This window comes from Gossypium arboreum, chromosome 5, assembly GCF_025698485.1.
Source record: "Gossypium arboreum isolate Shixiya-1 chromosome 5, ASM2569848v2, whole genome shotgun sequence".
Lineage (NCBI taxonomy): Eukaryota > Viridiplantae > Streptophyta > Magnoliopsida > Malvales > Malvaceae > Gossypium > Gossypium arboreum.
Genome location: NC_069074.1, coordinates 12,387,918 through 12,404,410, shown reverse-complemented (window position 1 = coordinate 12,404,410; position 16,493 = coordinate 12,387,918). Strand labels below are relative to the sequence as shown.

Below are 16,493 nucleotides of genomic sequence, written 5' to 3'. Positions count from 1 at the left end.
GAAGTTACCCTGGATGGATAAGGGAATTTTATGATGAATTATTATGAAATTTAAGTTCTAATTTTATATTAAGGTGGTTTTATTAAGTGATTTTGATAGGAAATGATATTTAGGACCTAATTGTGAAAAAGTTGTGAATTGAAGGTTTCTGTTGAAATTAAGAATATAAAAGGTTTTGAAATAGTTTATAATGATAAAATAAAGTGTTAATTGAGAAAAATTAGTTCAATTGATGGGTGAATTGAGAAGGACTAAATTGTGAAAATTGTAAATTTTGGGGTAAAAGTGCAATTTCGAAATTTGAACAGCATAAATTGTGAAGTGAAATAGAATTGAAATGGATGCTAATGAAGGAATGATTTTATAATTATAGATCAAGAAAACGAACTGAATCGTGGAAAGGAGAAAATTCAAGAATAGTCCCTGAATTTCTATGACTTTTACAAATTAGTCCAGGTAAGTTCATATGGCAAAGTTCAATGTTTTGATATGAAAATATTATGATTGTTAAAGTATTTTATTGTTGATGAATACTATCAATTTGCATTAACTAATGAATAATGTGTAACTAAAAGTACAAATTAGTAGGAACAATGGATTTGAGTGCTTCTATTCGTGACCACGATGAGTTGATGAAACATATGTGACAAGTGTGCCCGTTTAAGACCATAGCTGGGCTATGGCATCGGTGCAATGTGATAATGTGACTCAGATAAGACCATAGTGGGCTATGGCAGCAGTATAATGTGATAATGTGATTCCGTATAAGACCATGTCTGGGATATGGCTTCGGTATGATATGTGAACCGTGTAAGACCATGGCAAGGCTATGGCTTCGGTGTGTGATGCGTATCAATGTGAAAGTCCATGGTTTACTATGGCAATGTGATAATGAAGCACTCAATTCCTTATTGTTCCCTAATTTGACAATGAAGTAAATGAGAAATGGGCCTAAGGGAGTTAAATTGTGAGTTGCCTTATGGAAATTATTCCAATGAGTTATTAATGAAATTGTGATTTGGAGGATGAAATAGTTAAACTAATAGATATATGATTGTGTACGATATTTGATATGATTTGTGTTTATATGCCTATGAGCTTACTAAGCTTCAATAAGCTTACTTGTGTGTGTTTAATATTTTTATGTAGATTGACTTGAAGTGAAGTGGGTAGATCGGATCAACACAACAGGGCACACTATTCAGATCAATTCCGGTAGTTTTTGTTTTATGTTTAAAGATTTATATGGCATGTATAGAGTTTGAATGAATTGAAGTAAAGATGTTATAAACTAGTTAACAATATTTGTACTAAAACAGTTTTCGGTAAGTAGCAGTAGTTTGACTTTGAAAAATCACTAAAAATAGTAGAAATGGAATTAAATAATGAATAAATTATGAAATCGAATCTTGATGAGTCTATTTTCATATGGAAGAAGCAAAACAGGTATATGAGCTATATTTTATGAGATGTTTAAATTTTTGTGAAACAAGGCCAGAGCGATTTCTGGATCCCCTGTTCTGACTTTGGAAATTCACCATAAATTTTACAAAGATAATTAGAAGTCATACTTTATATGTACAGATTCCTTATTGAGTCTAGTTTTATTAGAGACAAACGGCATAGTCATTGAAGCTCTGTACAGAGAGATATCTAATTCATAATACACAAAGGTCAGAGTAGTCAAACCCTGAAACAGGGGAGATTTTAAATAATAAAATGTACTAATTGGCTTGACCAAAAATTCTAGAAAAAAATTGGTAAGTAGATATATGAGTATAAATTCAGAGAAAATTTACGGATTTGGATTTCGAGTTTTATAACTCGAGATATGAATTATTTAGCAACTATGACACAGTTGGACAGCTTGTCTGAAAAGTATTATATAAATTATCTAAATTTGGTTAAGTGCTCAAATAAGTTTAGTAGTGCCTTGTGCTCGACTCCGGCAACGGTCTCGGGTAAGGGGCGTTACACTTAACACGATACGAAAATCAACCTTGGATGGTCCAAATCGGCGAGAAAAAATCAACAAAAGAATTGAGCATTCACCAAATTATAGAGGACGACAATAAAACCATCCCTAAAATCACTTGTAAAAATAAGATTACATGCACAAGCAATACTAAAAACCATACTACAAGAGTAGACAAAAACTTCTAAAACTAGAGACTTATTAAACAATGGTAAAAAAAAAACAAAAAAAAATATAAAACTTAAGCCAACACGGGTCCAAATCAACTCGTGAAATCATTTATTATTCTGAAATATTCTCAAAATAGAAACATATTAAGAAGCTGATGAAGAACCACCCACTTTACAAGAAAAACTACTGGTGGTCGGTGGAGTTTTAGCGAACAATAGACATCGTCATCTATCCATCATGACTGTGGAGTGAAAAAAAGAGAAAAAAATAGATCTGCAAACTGAAAAAGAGAGAAGACATGTGGAGTGAATGAGAAAAAGAAAGAAAAAAATAGTTGGTGGAAGGGGAAAAAAAAAGGGCGATAACCAACCCAGAAGCTAACACTGCTGCTAAACAAAACAAAAGATAAAAATAGTTCAAATGTTATTTTTGTTATTGCTATAATATATTATTTTGATGAGATGATAGGTGGCGTAGGAGATTGGAGGTAATTTACACGGGTGTCTAGAGTTGTTAATGGTGATTTAAGAGTATTTAGGGAGTAGTGGTGAGTAGACCTGCTCATGGGCCAATCACCTGACCCGAAAAGTGATAGGGTTTGGGCAAAAATATAAGCTTGAAAAATGAGCTTGGGCAAAAAAATAGGGCCCATTTTAAAAACAGGTCGAGCCTCGGTTAAAACATTTTGGCCCTAGCCCGACCCGAATTCATTAAATGAAAAAAAAAACTGCTATTTTTTTGTTATTTCAATGATATTTTCTTATTGTTTTCTCTCTATTTTGCTACCATTTCACTATTTTGTTTCTACTATTTTGTTATTATTGTTTGGATATTGTATAACACTTGTTTTATTGTTAATTTTGTTATTATTTTAAAGATATTTTCTTGTTAAGTTGCATCTATTTTAGTATTATTTAAGTATACATATTTTTTTAAAATTTATTTTCAATTTGTTTGGAAATATTTATTTTAATGTTTTTAGTTTTTTGATGTATAATATATATTTAAAAATTATGTAACGAATAATATAATATAAAAAATTAATATGGGTGAGCTAGGTCGGGCCCGGATTTTAATATTTTTATCCGAGCCGAGCTTGAATAAATTTTTAAGCCCATTTTTCGAGTCCCTAACAAACGAGTCTAAATTTTTGCTTCAGCCTTACCCATAATCACCTTTGGTGGTGAAATTTGGCTAGAGCATTGATATCAGGGTATAAGCTTGGAGTCTTTTTAATGATACAGACATGAAAAATACGATGTAACTTAGAATATATCTTAGAGACTATATATGGGAGATTTTATAATATATATATATATATATATATATATATATATATATATATATATTAGATAGTTAGTAGTTGACTAGTTGAGTTATGAGATGCCAATAAGCGTCAAGTCACATGGCAAGCACACAAGTAGGGATGAAGTAAGAAATTAAAAGTTTCTGTTAAAATAACTTAAATTTAATTTTAAAATTTTTGAAATGAAATTTATCGTTTAACAAAAGCATTAAAAGGATTTAATTGAAAATTTAAATTAAAAAAATAAAAGTATAATTAAATCATTTAATTTAGGAAAGTTCGAGCAATTGAAGTCTTCTATCAACTTGCGACTCTTTCATTAAAGTGATTAACTTGACAAAATAGTGCAAGCCAACATATTCAATCTCAAAAGAGATAAAAGCATGTTGTTGATCCCTCTATAAAAATAGTGGATATGATGATGTTCAAAACAAGTGTAATGATGATGGAATCGATTCCCATCTTTTATATCCATATATATTGTTAATGCAATGTTAATCACTGTTAATAAATATTACTTTCATAAATTGTTTTTGATGATAATAAAATGATAAACATAATAAAAGTAAATACGAAACTAAATCCATTTAGAAGTTCTCCTTAGCATGTGAAGTCGAAGCAATTGAAGAGGAAAATTAATTCATCACTTTGGTTCGACTTATAGATACCAACTACCAAATACCGATGTGGCAAACCATGATGAATTCAATGGTTTCCATACCAATAGTTTTAGGATAATATAAATGTAAAGCAATGGGAAGAAGGGGCTATTGATTCCTTTTGTAAAATGTAAACTTCGTCAGTGCGCCGACACAAGCATAAAATAAGCACAAGTGATCTACAAATGGATTTTTGCTTTTGCCCTTTTTGACTTTGGCTGCCCTAATGCTACATATTAACTTATGGTTCCCAAATACTGCTGTCAACATCACAAAGTTTAGCCACTGATTTAGAATAACTATGATTTCTAAGCATGGCAAATTGATAACTAAGATATCTTAAATACATTTCAAACATAATTTATCTTGAAGATAGGAGACATAGACAAATGGACCTATAATTTGAAGGGTTCATGAAAGCTCGATGGAATTGTGTGGAAAAGAATAATTAGATAATGATAATACCCCAATGATAGGGGATACAAATATAGAAGACCAGCTATTTTGCCAACATGCCCTCATATCATAGAAGCAAAGGCACATGCTAAATTCCATGAATATGGGGCCTCAAACAAAAATGATGCGTCACTCCCACTAGAGTCTAGAAAACATGTCATCAGCTAAAACCCCAAAAACAAACAAAAACATAAAATAGACTTGTTTTTGTTTACGAAGCTTTCAAAGATCACATAATTCCACCCACAAAATCTCCTACTTCTTGACGGGGATCCGTTGAACTTTCTTTTGCACATCTGAAACAGAATATTATTTTAAAATAAAAGAAGAAGAAAAGGGGAAATTTTGATAGTGGGAGGCCTTTAAAACTTGTTGTGGGGTGCATGTGCAACAAGTTGGGTGATGTAGGAGATGAGAAGACCATCTCCATCGAGGATTTTTAACTAAGGCTGAGCTTAGATTGTCTCCTTATCTCTATAGAAAAAGAAAAGATAGCCAATATTGAAAAGCTTCTTTGCGAAAGAAAAGGGATGGCATATGACCGATGCTGACGGTCATTTGGTCACAGGGAATAAAGCACGGCCGCCCAAATTTCAGGTTCGGGATAGATAAAGATCCAAACAGCAGCTTAAACTATTCATTATCCCATACATTCTTTTACAAACTTTTGATATTTTATAGTCTTTTTTATTATTAATTTATGGTATATGCATGAGAAACGAGGGCAGGGAAAAGCAAACTCTTCAACAGTCTTTGTGATTACTTATTTTTGACTATTTGAGAAGAACAGTTATGGATTCCACGTCCAAAAGTGAAAGTAAAAGCTTTTTCTTCGCAGACCAAATAGAATTATATTTATTGATTTCTCTCTAACAATGATAATATATAATTTTTTACATGAATGGAGAAAATAATTCTTCTAAAACATATTTGAACTGCTGCTAGAATATTGAAAAGAAATACAATGGCTTTCTTGCTTTTTACTTCATTAAGCTTCAACATGATCAACAAAAGAAAATCAACACAATTCACAAAAGGGTATGTTTTGAAATTATACCCATTTGATCATAATGGTTAATTTGATCCTTTTTTGTTGAACATGTATGCTGAAAGGATACTCATGAAATCCATCATCAGCTGTGGAGAAAGTTCAATTTTGATGGGTTAACTTGGTGTTAAAAATTGGGGTACCTTTAGCGTTAAGTGGTCCTCTTTTTTCTTTTCTTTTTTCCTTCAGAAATGATCAAATGACCTAAAAAAGGAAAGCCCCAATTTTTTTTTCCTTACCAAAATGTAATATTTACATGCAGCTGAAGTCACCATTTTTGCCTAATGTTGTCTTCTCATCAAAACTTGGAAAGTCAGCAAATACAAAAACATGCAGTACACCAAGCTTTGATATTCCACCTTTGACGCCTGTTTCACAATATATACCATTTAAAAAGAGAGAGAGAGAGAGGGCGAAACTAAAGAAAAAAAAGAAAGAAAGAAAAGATTAATCCTTTTTATTAAGAAAACGATAATATAATTTGCTCCTATAAATATTTTACCACAATTTGCAGTTTGCTTACTCTTTTTTTTCTTTCGTGGCTACCGGTATACAATTTGTTGATATATTTCCGCTTTTTCTTATTAGTATTGATAAAATTTGCTTAAAGTAGGTCAATGGGATTAGAAGAAAACAAAACTTATGGTATGATTACCTTGGTGGCAGAGGAAGTAAGAGAAATGGAAGCCGATGAAGTTGATGAAGAAGTGGCCAAGGCAGAGAGGCCCACATTGTAAGCCATGGTTCCATCAGGCTGAAAGAGACCGTAGTTCCTTTCAGAGGTCGGTCCGGGCTTCATATCTTCATTGAACAAAGCAAACAAATACACTTCCAACCTCATGTTTGGTCGCAGAGGTGTCCCCTCATTACTCATCTGCCTTCTCAACAAATTCCTGTTGTAAACAGCTGCATTCTGGACGGTAGCTCCGACTTCATTAGAGTCCCCTTTAGACGGCCACCCCGTCTCGGAAACCCTCACCTCGATCCCACCGTAACCCAACCTAGACATGGCATAAACAACAGCGTCAACCTGCGCGTATAACATGTTGTCGTAGTGTAGCTTGGTGTAAGGGTCGACCATCCCTGGGTTCTTGTTGAAAAGAGCATAGTCCAAGGAAATCTTGTTGGGGGAATCCTTGTAAGCAAAATATGGGTAGGCATTGATCCAAAATGGGGAACCGGTGCTTGATAAAAATTGCAAAAATTGTGACATGACACCCGAGACCTCCCCCTTGAAACTACCAGCGGAAGGAGGGTAAGATACCTCCAGAACCGCTAATGAATTGGGGGTCGAAACCTGAATGTACTTATCCAGTCCTAATTGAACTAAAGCACCATGGATACTGACAATGGCGGGGACAAGATACCCTAGCAGTGATGTGTCGTCGTCGGTGAAGATCTCATTTCCTACGGCGACCCCGGTGATCTTGGTGGCAGGAAAATAAGGCTTGATATGGGTACTAACCCATTGAAGTGCTTGTTGGGGATCCATTACGACAGGTAACATTTGGTTTTCAACTGTGACGATAAGCTCAATGTTGGAGTTGGCAAATGTGGTTAAAACCTGAGGATTGGTGTCGTAGATTCTTGCTTTTGTGAGCTTAAGGGCGGTCAAGAGATCAAGAACCTTGTCGGGTGGAGGCAAATTGTCGCCAACTTGACCGTAATTGATACCTAGAGATGTAACTCCTTGTATAAACCCATAATCTGTAAAGTAACAAGATATAGAATAGATTAAGTATATATTTTTTTAAAAAAAGCACATTCAACAAAGAAATAGAAGGAACATTGAAAAAAAAAATAAGAACCTGAAAAACAGAGAGAAAATAGAAGGAAAACATGAATCATGATGCCAAGTAATGTTTTGTTTTAGAATGAAGAGAGCAAGAAGAGAGACTTAAGATATAGGGGAATAAATAGAGAAAGTGAATTCTTTGCTTTGCTTGTTGGAGGTTAATTAGGAGGGGTGAGGGGAGAGGGTTTTAGGCTGCCTTCACCATGTTATCTTACCACCCCTTCAACTGGGTTTTTAAACCACTTGGGTTTTCCATTTTCATACAGTACTCCATGTCTTTCTTTTCAGACATGGCTTGTCTGTTTCCAACACACGTCAACTTCTACCAATTCCTTAAAGGGAGGATTATGACACTATTGCCCCCGCCCGCTTTCTTCGGACAAAAGGAAAGATGCAAAATCCCTCTAGTGCTTAAAAGTACTACTACTGCTACTTTCCCATTTTTAAATTTTTCTTAAACAAATTATAGCATCTTAATATTATTGTATGTAATCATATTTTCATTTATTATGTTAAATAATATGAATAAAATTACCAAAACTTTTACTTGTTGGGTTAAGACATTGGAGGATCTCAACAACATAACTTTTCTTTTATATTTTAGAACCTTTTAAACTTCTCCACTTTATTTAATCAATTTTTAAATTACTTTTTAAGTTAAATAAGATTTATTCTATTATTTTTATTCCTTAAAGTTATTGATTTTAATATTAAAGTAAAATTATTTTAAATTTTAATGAAGCAATAAAAATTCTATACAATTTCAAAATTAACATAAAATCTTAAATGGTCATTAAAATTTTTAAAAGATTAATTAAGTGTATTATAAATATATAAGCATTCACAAGAAATTTTAAATTATTATTTCGTTTTATTTTATAAAATATTAATTTATTATTATTATTATTAAATTATTGTAATCTTAAAATATAAATTAATTTAAAATTTTAAAATGTTTTACTTTAATATTAAAATAAATGATTTTCAAACCTCATCTTGAAACCTATTTTTCAAAATTTTTAAGATAACTTGAGTTTGAATCACAATTTTATGAAAAAAATTAATAATTTTCATAAATAAAATTATAGATTAGAAATTTATTTAATTAAAAAAAAGCATAAGTTTTAAGGTTTTCTAGTATATTATCCTTAATGAAATGGTGATGACAGATATTCTAGCTTTGATCTATAAAAAGTAAAAACTCTAGCCCTCAAGATTCCAAAACCTTTTAGGGCTTAGGTTTATCCAATGAGGGTCAATCACTTTTTCTGTAAAAGGACAACAAAGGCTGATTTTATGACTCATTTTAACCAACAAAACTGCAACCCTCCATTTGAGTTAAATTTACACATATGTTTTTTCCCCTTTGCATTGCATGTGCCAAATGGGGAATCAATGGTTTAATTTAATCTCTTCACTTCATTATTTGCATTATCCAGCAAAAATAAAATTTATCAACTTTCTTTTGTTTTCTTCCCAAAATTACCATCCAATTTCTGATCTATTCACTTTTATTTAACTCTCTATATTTTTATTATATCAAAAAAAAATTTCAATTCTTAGTAAGAGTTTATTTAGATATTATAAAGAGTACTGTATTTAGTCGCAAATTTAAAATAAATTTATTTGAGTGTAATAAAATATAACAGATTAATTAAATTGATAATAGCTAGCAAAGTTTAGACTTTAGGAATTTTGATATCCTACCAAGAATTTTTTTGAAAGAGTTAGAAATTAAATTAAAATTTTCTATGAGGGTCAAAATGTAACCTTTTTCATTGTATGCTTAAAATTTTATAATTTTAGAAAAATTAAATCACAATATTATTAATTTAGGGGTTAAATCATGTATTGATTTATATTTTTTGAATTTTAAAGAGTTAAAACACAAAATTTTCCATTATAAGGAGACATGGTGTAAATAAATATGTTCCCCATATTTTATTAACTTGATAACTCTATTTCATTTTCAACCAATTAAATAAATAAATAAGAGATAGTATTTGATATATTAGCATCACCGTAGGCGAGTTAATAAATTATCATATGTCTATATATATATATATATATATATATATAGATAGATATTAATATTTTACTATATTTATTGAACACTTGTCATTACTCTAAGCTTATATTTTTATTTTGAAATACATAATAATCCTATGCATATATCAATTTATTTTATCACCATAAAGTTAATATTTTCAGACTCAAATTCTTTATGGATGGATGAAACCAAGTTTGGATTGCACAAAGATGAGGCCGACTCATAAAGTCTCTTTTTAATTTTCTAATATCAACATTAAAATTAAAATTTTAAAACATTTGGTGAGTCTTTTGTAATAAATCTTTGCTTAGTTTGTGTATAGTCCTACTCCCCTTAAATCATCTTTCTGGCTTTACTGATTTGAGTTGAGTTAGTTAGGTAATTAAATTATTATTTTAATTGAAGAAAAAAGGGAGGACAAATTTCAAAGTTGTTTTAGTTATTAATTTAGTCTAATCGTGATTCATCAAAATTAATCTTTTCCGTTGATTAACCAATGCGCAAATGTATAACATTGAATTGGAATTCTCATAGGAGAATTTAAATTTAACTGCTGCACCACTTTAATGATAAGGTAATTGACAGGTGCGGTTCTCCTTCAAAGCAGGAAAAAAAAATTCAAATCCAACTCAACTATTTATTTTGGTTTTGAATTTTATAACTTGAACCAAGTAAAAATAAAGTTGGGAAATAGGAGAGACAGCCAAGTTGAATAAAGTTGTGACATTGCTTTTTGAGAAGGAGACAAACAAGGTGTGTGGATGCATGACAACAGTGTTTTTTTTTTTTTTAAAGAAAAAATTGTTTGGGAAAAATGTTTTTTCAAAAGATCATAAATTAAGAAATTGAGCTAAAAAGAAAACCATTTGAAAAGTAAGGTTTGGCGAGTGGATAAGGAATGTATACGTAGAAATTTCCAAAGATAAGTGTCCTTATCTTCACTTATGGTTCTTTTCAATCTTTTTCTTTCTTTATTTAAATAAAGATCTTGCATTTTGATATAAAACACATTATTTTTTGTTTTTTTAAAAAGTTATTTGTGTTTAATTTGAAAATTTTCAGATATTATAATTTAATTAATAATTTAAGACATTTTAATTTCAGATAATTCAGTTTAAATAAATGGATTTTGAGTCCAGTTAAATTGGATAAAAAAAAGAGAGGGAAAAACACGTTACATTTTTGCTGACAGCAGATTTTAAAAATAGATTTAGAGGCAGGCAGGCAAATTTGATAGTCAAAAGATAACCGTGTAAATGTAGACGTAGAAATAAGTAGCCACCATGAGAGACTGTTGAATTGAAGTCCCCGTCAAATCTTGTCATCATCCATTAAGTTTAGGATTTTGGTTAGATATTAAAATGGAAGTTAGGCGCAGAATCTAAGAAAAGCGGTGTAGAGGTTGAAAGGTATAAATCTATCTTAAGATTGAAACATCAACTGCAACTGCCATACGAAACCTACCTGCTGCTGCCACCACCACTTTTCCTTTTGTGATTTATCTAGTTCACATGTAAACGGGGAGGACGTACATCCATGATGACTTGCTCGCCATTTCATTATTATATTACGTATTCTGTCGTTTAAAACGACGTATAACGAACAACTACAAGTAAACCCTTTCAAGTGAGCTACATTGTTGGAACTTTGACGCTCTCTTTTTTATTCCTCGTGTTCATGTATGTGATGGATTTGATCAACCAAGGCGGCTTAATTAGCCCAAAAAATCAAACTAATCAATTCAGCAGTCAATTTTAAAAGCACGTATTAGTTCTCTAAGTTCATGCATGTATTGTTAAGCTTGCATTAATGCAACACTCAGCTATAGTTAAAGCTTAACTTTGGGATATCTAAGTGACTGAAGGGTGGGTTGAGACCTCATCTTCGCTGGTTTTGTCTCCTCACTAATAACGATAGATGATGTTGGTGCCATGATTCTATTCTCTACGTGATGTCAGCAGCTTATTTAGATTTTGCTTCAAGATCTTAATTACCTAGTTTTGATAATAAAATTAAGCAAAAAGTACATAGATCTCTTGATTATATTTAATGCTTTGATCTTATATAATTCTATAGTAAATTTATTTTTAAAATTTAGATGATGTATTCATTAGTGCATACACCATTTATGAATGATATTAATTATATTTTTGTACTTTTAGATAATGGGGTTGAAATTTGTAGTTAGTGGTTAGTGACGGAGAAGGTTAAAAGGAGGGCTTTATTAACTTTTATACATAAAAAAATCTGCTACTACAACTACTATATTAAACCCAAAATCTATCTAATAGTGGGTTTAGAAAGTTTTCGTATAAATTATACTGTGATCATAAAACATTTAAACAGATGTAATAGTATAAAATTTACTTTTTAATATATTTCAAATAAAACTCCATCATTATATTAACTTATATTTTTATAGTTCTAAAAATTAATAAATTAACTATTTATTAATTTATAATTTATAAAATATAATGGACCAATGTGATATTTTTCTATTTTAGAGAAGCCCTTACCCTTACCCACCTTTTTGGTCCATCTCTAAGTACATACTCTAATATTAGGAGTTTAAAACTTTCATTATACACTGGATCCATCGAATAATAATTACTTACATACAAAAGCACATCCTTTTGTCAATGTCTTATTCTTCCATTCAACAGGGAGCATACGTATAGAAATTAGAAAATACAACATTGATAACTTTTTAAAACTTGTTTAAAACGCATTCAAACTTCACCTCTTTAACAGAGACATTTAGATATGTGTGTGAGAGAAAATGTATGTATGATGTTGAGCAAAGAGAGAGAGAGAGAAGTTGCATGGGCATGTGGTATAACCCCAAGCTTTGCATGTGATCTGACTGGTAAAAGAGAAGGTTGATGTTAAAAAGTGACCTTTGATTAAAAGGACTCCTCATTTTCATCAGTTGTCTATGGATATGTTTGTAGAATCTTCACATATATATATAGATCATTTTCCGTGCTTTAATAAACCATCGATTCCATCCATGAAAAAGTAGAGCGCCAAAAGAAAAGAAAGATATTATTGTTTCATGATCTCTATTTTCCACTGATTTATAGTATAAATCAATAAATTGGAAAAAAAAAAAAGCAGCCCCCTGCCCCCTCTCCCATGTATACTCTTTTAACTTATTAGCTGGTCAATGCCATCTTTTCTTTTCTTAATTGCATATCCAAAGGGGATTTTGTATGTATCATAAAGAAGATTACCAAAGAAACATACTTTTGATAAAGACATTTTGGTATTAGAAAAGGAGCCATCGTTACATGGAAAATGGATATTTAAGGTTCAGTGCACGAAAGGGTTGGATGAACAGTATTTACACATGAATATGTTTGCCCAGAAACAAGCTTATTTCCAATGATACCAAACATCAGGTATTATTTGGTTTACAGAGAGTGTGGGTAGGGGACTGTTAAATCGATTTTACTTTGAGAAAAGAAAGGAGACAGCTAATGTATATCTAATTTCAGATGTGGATGATGGTTATTGTGATAAGATAAGCCACTTGTCAAAAGAAATGAAAAGCAAGAATGGTTATTGGTTAAGTACCAGTTATTTAGGGTCGGAGCTTTTTATACTTGGCATGCAAGTAGAATCAGCCAATACACATACATATTACAAAAAGAAAAATGAAACTGATTTTAAATTTGATTTGGGGAATTAAAAGTTTCAAAATGATGATCAAAGACTCTTTGTCCTTATTTTGCCGTCATGATGTTATTCTTACCCCAGATTGATAAATTTTTAATACAAAATAAATATCCACAACTACCCTATTTCCCAGCTCAATTTAATAGGAAGTCGTGCGTCACGTTATTAATTAGTGGTATCCAGAATTTTATGAATAAAACTGATGATTCTTTCGGAAGCACTATTTTTTTTTTTTTTTGAGGGTTGTAATTGAATAAATGAGCACAATATTTTATAGGATTCTTGACGGTTGACACACATGATAGGAGAAGGAATCCTCAGTTCTGATTCCTCGGATTTCATTATTCTTTATTTGATTTTAATTAAAATTACAGAATTTTTACTCTGTGATAAACTTTTTTTTTTTATAACTTAGAGTAGCCCAAAATTAGTAGGTCCATCTCATATGGTTAGCCTCTTCCTTAACCAAAAATGAATGTTAATGGCCCAAAATGCCTTGAATTTTTGGGCTTATCCCTCTTTAGGAAATATAATTTTTTTGGGTTATCATTTTATAGTTGTACAAATCTTTTATCGGAAGCCCGCACCCTACCTTACCTTCATCGTTTTGAAAAAAGGTATTGTTTATTATATATATATGGCTTTTTATATTTAATTTAAAATTATTATTTATTGAATAAAAATAATTTTGTTTAAATTCATAAAATATATAAATATAAATATTTTTATTTTTTTTTTTTTTGGTTATTTCTTTTACAAGAAAAAAAAAAAAACTCTAGTTTGACAATACAAAAGGGATTGTGGATGCAAGATTGAAATCTCATGCTAAAAGTCTATGACTTGGGCGAATTGATTCATTGGTTCCTTTTTCCGATTAAATTTTGATTTTGTCAATTATTATATTTTTGTTATGGTTTAGTTTTATATATGATCATCATATTTAATATTTTATTTATTTAAATAATTTTTAAACATAAAACTTTTATTAAAGGACAAAAATAACAACCAAAATAAAAATTAAAGACAACGAAGAACAACTAAGAACCCAACTAATAGATTTACCCATTACACCCCTTCTTATATCCTTTAGAATCATTGATATTAGTAGTAAAAATATTATCATCCAAAATAGAAATAAGACCAGAAGGAATGATATTCCAATCATCATAGTTTGCATGTAATAAGGTTATCCTAACCATAAAATGTGTCACTTTTTGACATCTCGACTGTTCAAAAGAACATATAAGTGAAATCAAATTTTAACAATAAACAATCTTGAATTAATAAGTCAAATTCTAAATGTTTGCATTAGGCTTCATAAAAGCATTAATAACCTCCAAACATCGGAATGAATAATAACTTTATCAAAATGCAATGGTTTTAGCTAAGACAAGCTTCTAGAATCGAAAAAATTTTAGCTGTGTGGTGTTCCATAAGAATCAATGAAAAACTTGTCATCCCTTTAACGAAACAACGGTTACCATCCTAAAAAATGGCAACAAAGGTTGTGGCGTTAGAATACTTGCAAATAGAAATATCTATATTACACTTCACGAGAAATAATTGTATGAAACAGTGACGTCACGTTATCTGTATCCCTTTTCCTATAATTTAATAACTATCAAAATTTTCATCCTGAATTTCAAGATTTTTTATCTTGAAAAAATCAAATTCAAATGAAAATCTTGAAATTCAAGATAAAATTACTAATGTGATATTAAATTATTAAAAATGACAATAATTTTATTTCATAAATTCTTTATCTGCACTTCAAATATTCACCCATCGATTGTATCTAATGTACAAGTTAACTCAATGCTATACTACTTGTAATCATTTGTATTTTATAAATTTTAATATATCTTAATTATTTTAATTTTGATATATATTTAGTTTTTTAATGTAATTTATATATTTACATTTTATTCATAGCTATCCAAACCTAAAAGAGTACTTTTCTTTGCCGGGTTATTGTACGAAGGAGATTTGTTGCTTGAAGAAACGAGAACAAAAGCCACCAAGTATTTGCTCATACGAGGCGTGGAGTCTTGAACCGCCACTCATTTCTACAATCTCAGTCGACATAACCTTTAATATAAATTACTTTTATTTAGAAAATAAGATGATTTTTTATTAGATTAATATACTATTTTTGGTTCAATATTTATTTTGATATTCAATTTTTTTAATTTAATATTTAAATTAAACTTTGAAATCAAATTAAAATATAAATGAAACATTTAACTTTTTTTATTTTTTAAAAGAAAAGAATCATTCTTTTAGAAAAATAACGAAGCTTAATAAATTCTGTAAAAAATTCAGAATATATATACACAGAGATAAACATGTATCCGAGCACAAGTTAGTCATCCCACAACCACTTAAACTCGTCCATTGGTGGCGCTTCCATGATCATTCTATCCAAGTCTTTGAAAGAAAAACCCTTGGTTAACAAGGGAACACCACCAGTGCCGACGCCTACAGTAGCGGTGCCACATGGCCTTTCAGCTGCAACCTTCCCATGGACTTTTGTTTCGGTTTTAATACCGGAAAATGAACTCTCCTCGATCCATGAAACGCAACAATCCTTGCCTGTAAGCCTTTGAACTACAGATTTGAAGCTGACGGGGTCTGTTTCAACGTACTGAGTACCAATCAGAACAACTTTAACATTTTCATGAGACATACCCTTTGCCGCCATCGGCAAAAAAACAAAAAGGAAAAAAGCTTAAACGAATCGGAACTAATACTGCTAATAATTCTTCGCTTGAAAATATGCTTACGTACGGTTTTAGATCTAAACTGCAACTTGTAATAATGAGGGTTGCAGGGATTATATAGGGAAAAGGAAAGGGGGAGGAGGACAGATACACGAACCGCAAAAGGTATAGGGTTCGGCAAGTTGAGTTGACTGTATATATGCAGTCAAAGCAGAACGCCTTTAGTTTGTAAGCCAAGATCTGCAGGGAAAGGTGAAATTACCAAGTCTTAGTCAAACCACGCAAAGAAGAAATTGTGCAAAGTCGTCTTCCTTTTTTCCTTGTATAGTTATGGTTGTTTAGGGTCCTATAAATCATATAATATATATGTTGTGCTTATAATCATTGGCATCCAAGCTTAGGCAACATCTATTAACAAAGACCAAGGATTCAATGATTGAATATTTGACCAATGGTCAGTAGAGTATTGAAATAATAAAAAACAGTTCAATTTTTTTCATTTAAACTAAACCATTTTATAAGATCTAGCTCTGTAAATTTTGACATATTTAATAAAGAGAACCATAACCTTCTATTTTTGGTACTTGAAGATTCTTATATCAAATTGCTTCAGAAAAAAAACTCTTACGTCAAAT

The 16,493-nt window shown here is 30.7% G+C and overlaps 2 protein-coding genes and 1 long non-coding RNA gene across 3 annotated transcripts; 1 reads left to right on the top strand and 2 right to left on the bottom strand.

Annotated features, from left to right (window-relative positions):
- Positions 1–364: 364 nt before the first annotated feature.
- Positions 365–1,394, top strand: LOC128292630 (uncharacterized). Its single transcript, XR_008282602.1, has 2 exons — positions 365–456; positions 1,150–1,394. It is a non-coding gene; the product is annotated as an uncharacterized LOC128292630 (long non-coding RNA).
- Positions 1,395–5,392: 3,998 nt separating this feature from the next.
- On the bottom strand, positions 5,393–7,785 carry LOC108452511 (glucan endo-1,3-beta-glucosidase 10). Its single transcript, XM_017750307.2, has 3 exons — positions 7,424–7,785; positions 6,271–7,322; positions 5,393–5,983 (listed from the first exon to the last, which is right to left on the bottom strand). The coding sequence occupies exons 1-3, from the start codon at positions 7,461–7,463 to the stop codon at positions 5,897–5,899; spliced, it is 1,179 nt and encodes a 392-aa protein (XP_017605796.1). The 5' UTR covers positions 7,464–7,785; the 3' UTR covers positions 5,393–5,896.
- Positions 7,786–15,366: 7,581 nt separating this feature from the next.
- On the bottom strand, positions 15,367–15,998 carry LOC108452778 (VQ motif-containing protein 1-like). Its single transcript, XM_017750570.2, has one exon. The coding sequence runs from the start codon at positions 15,837–15,839 to the stop codon at positions 15,501–15,503; it is 339 nt and encodes a 112-aa protein (XP_017606059.1). The 5' UTR covers positions 15,840–15,998; the 3' UTR covers positions 15,367–15,500.
- Between the last annotated feature and the right edge of the window lie 495 nt (positions 15,999–16,493).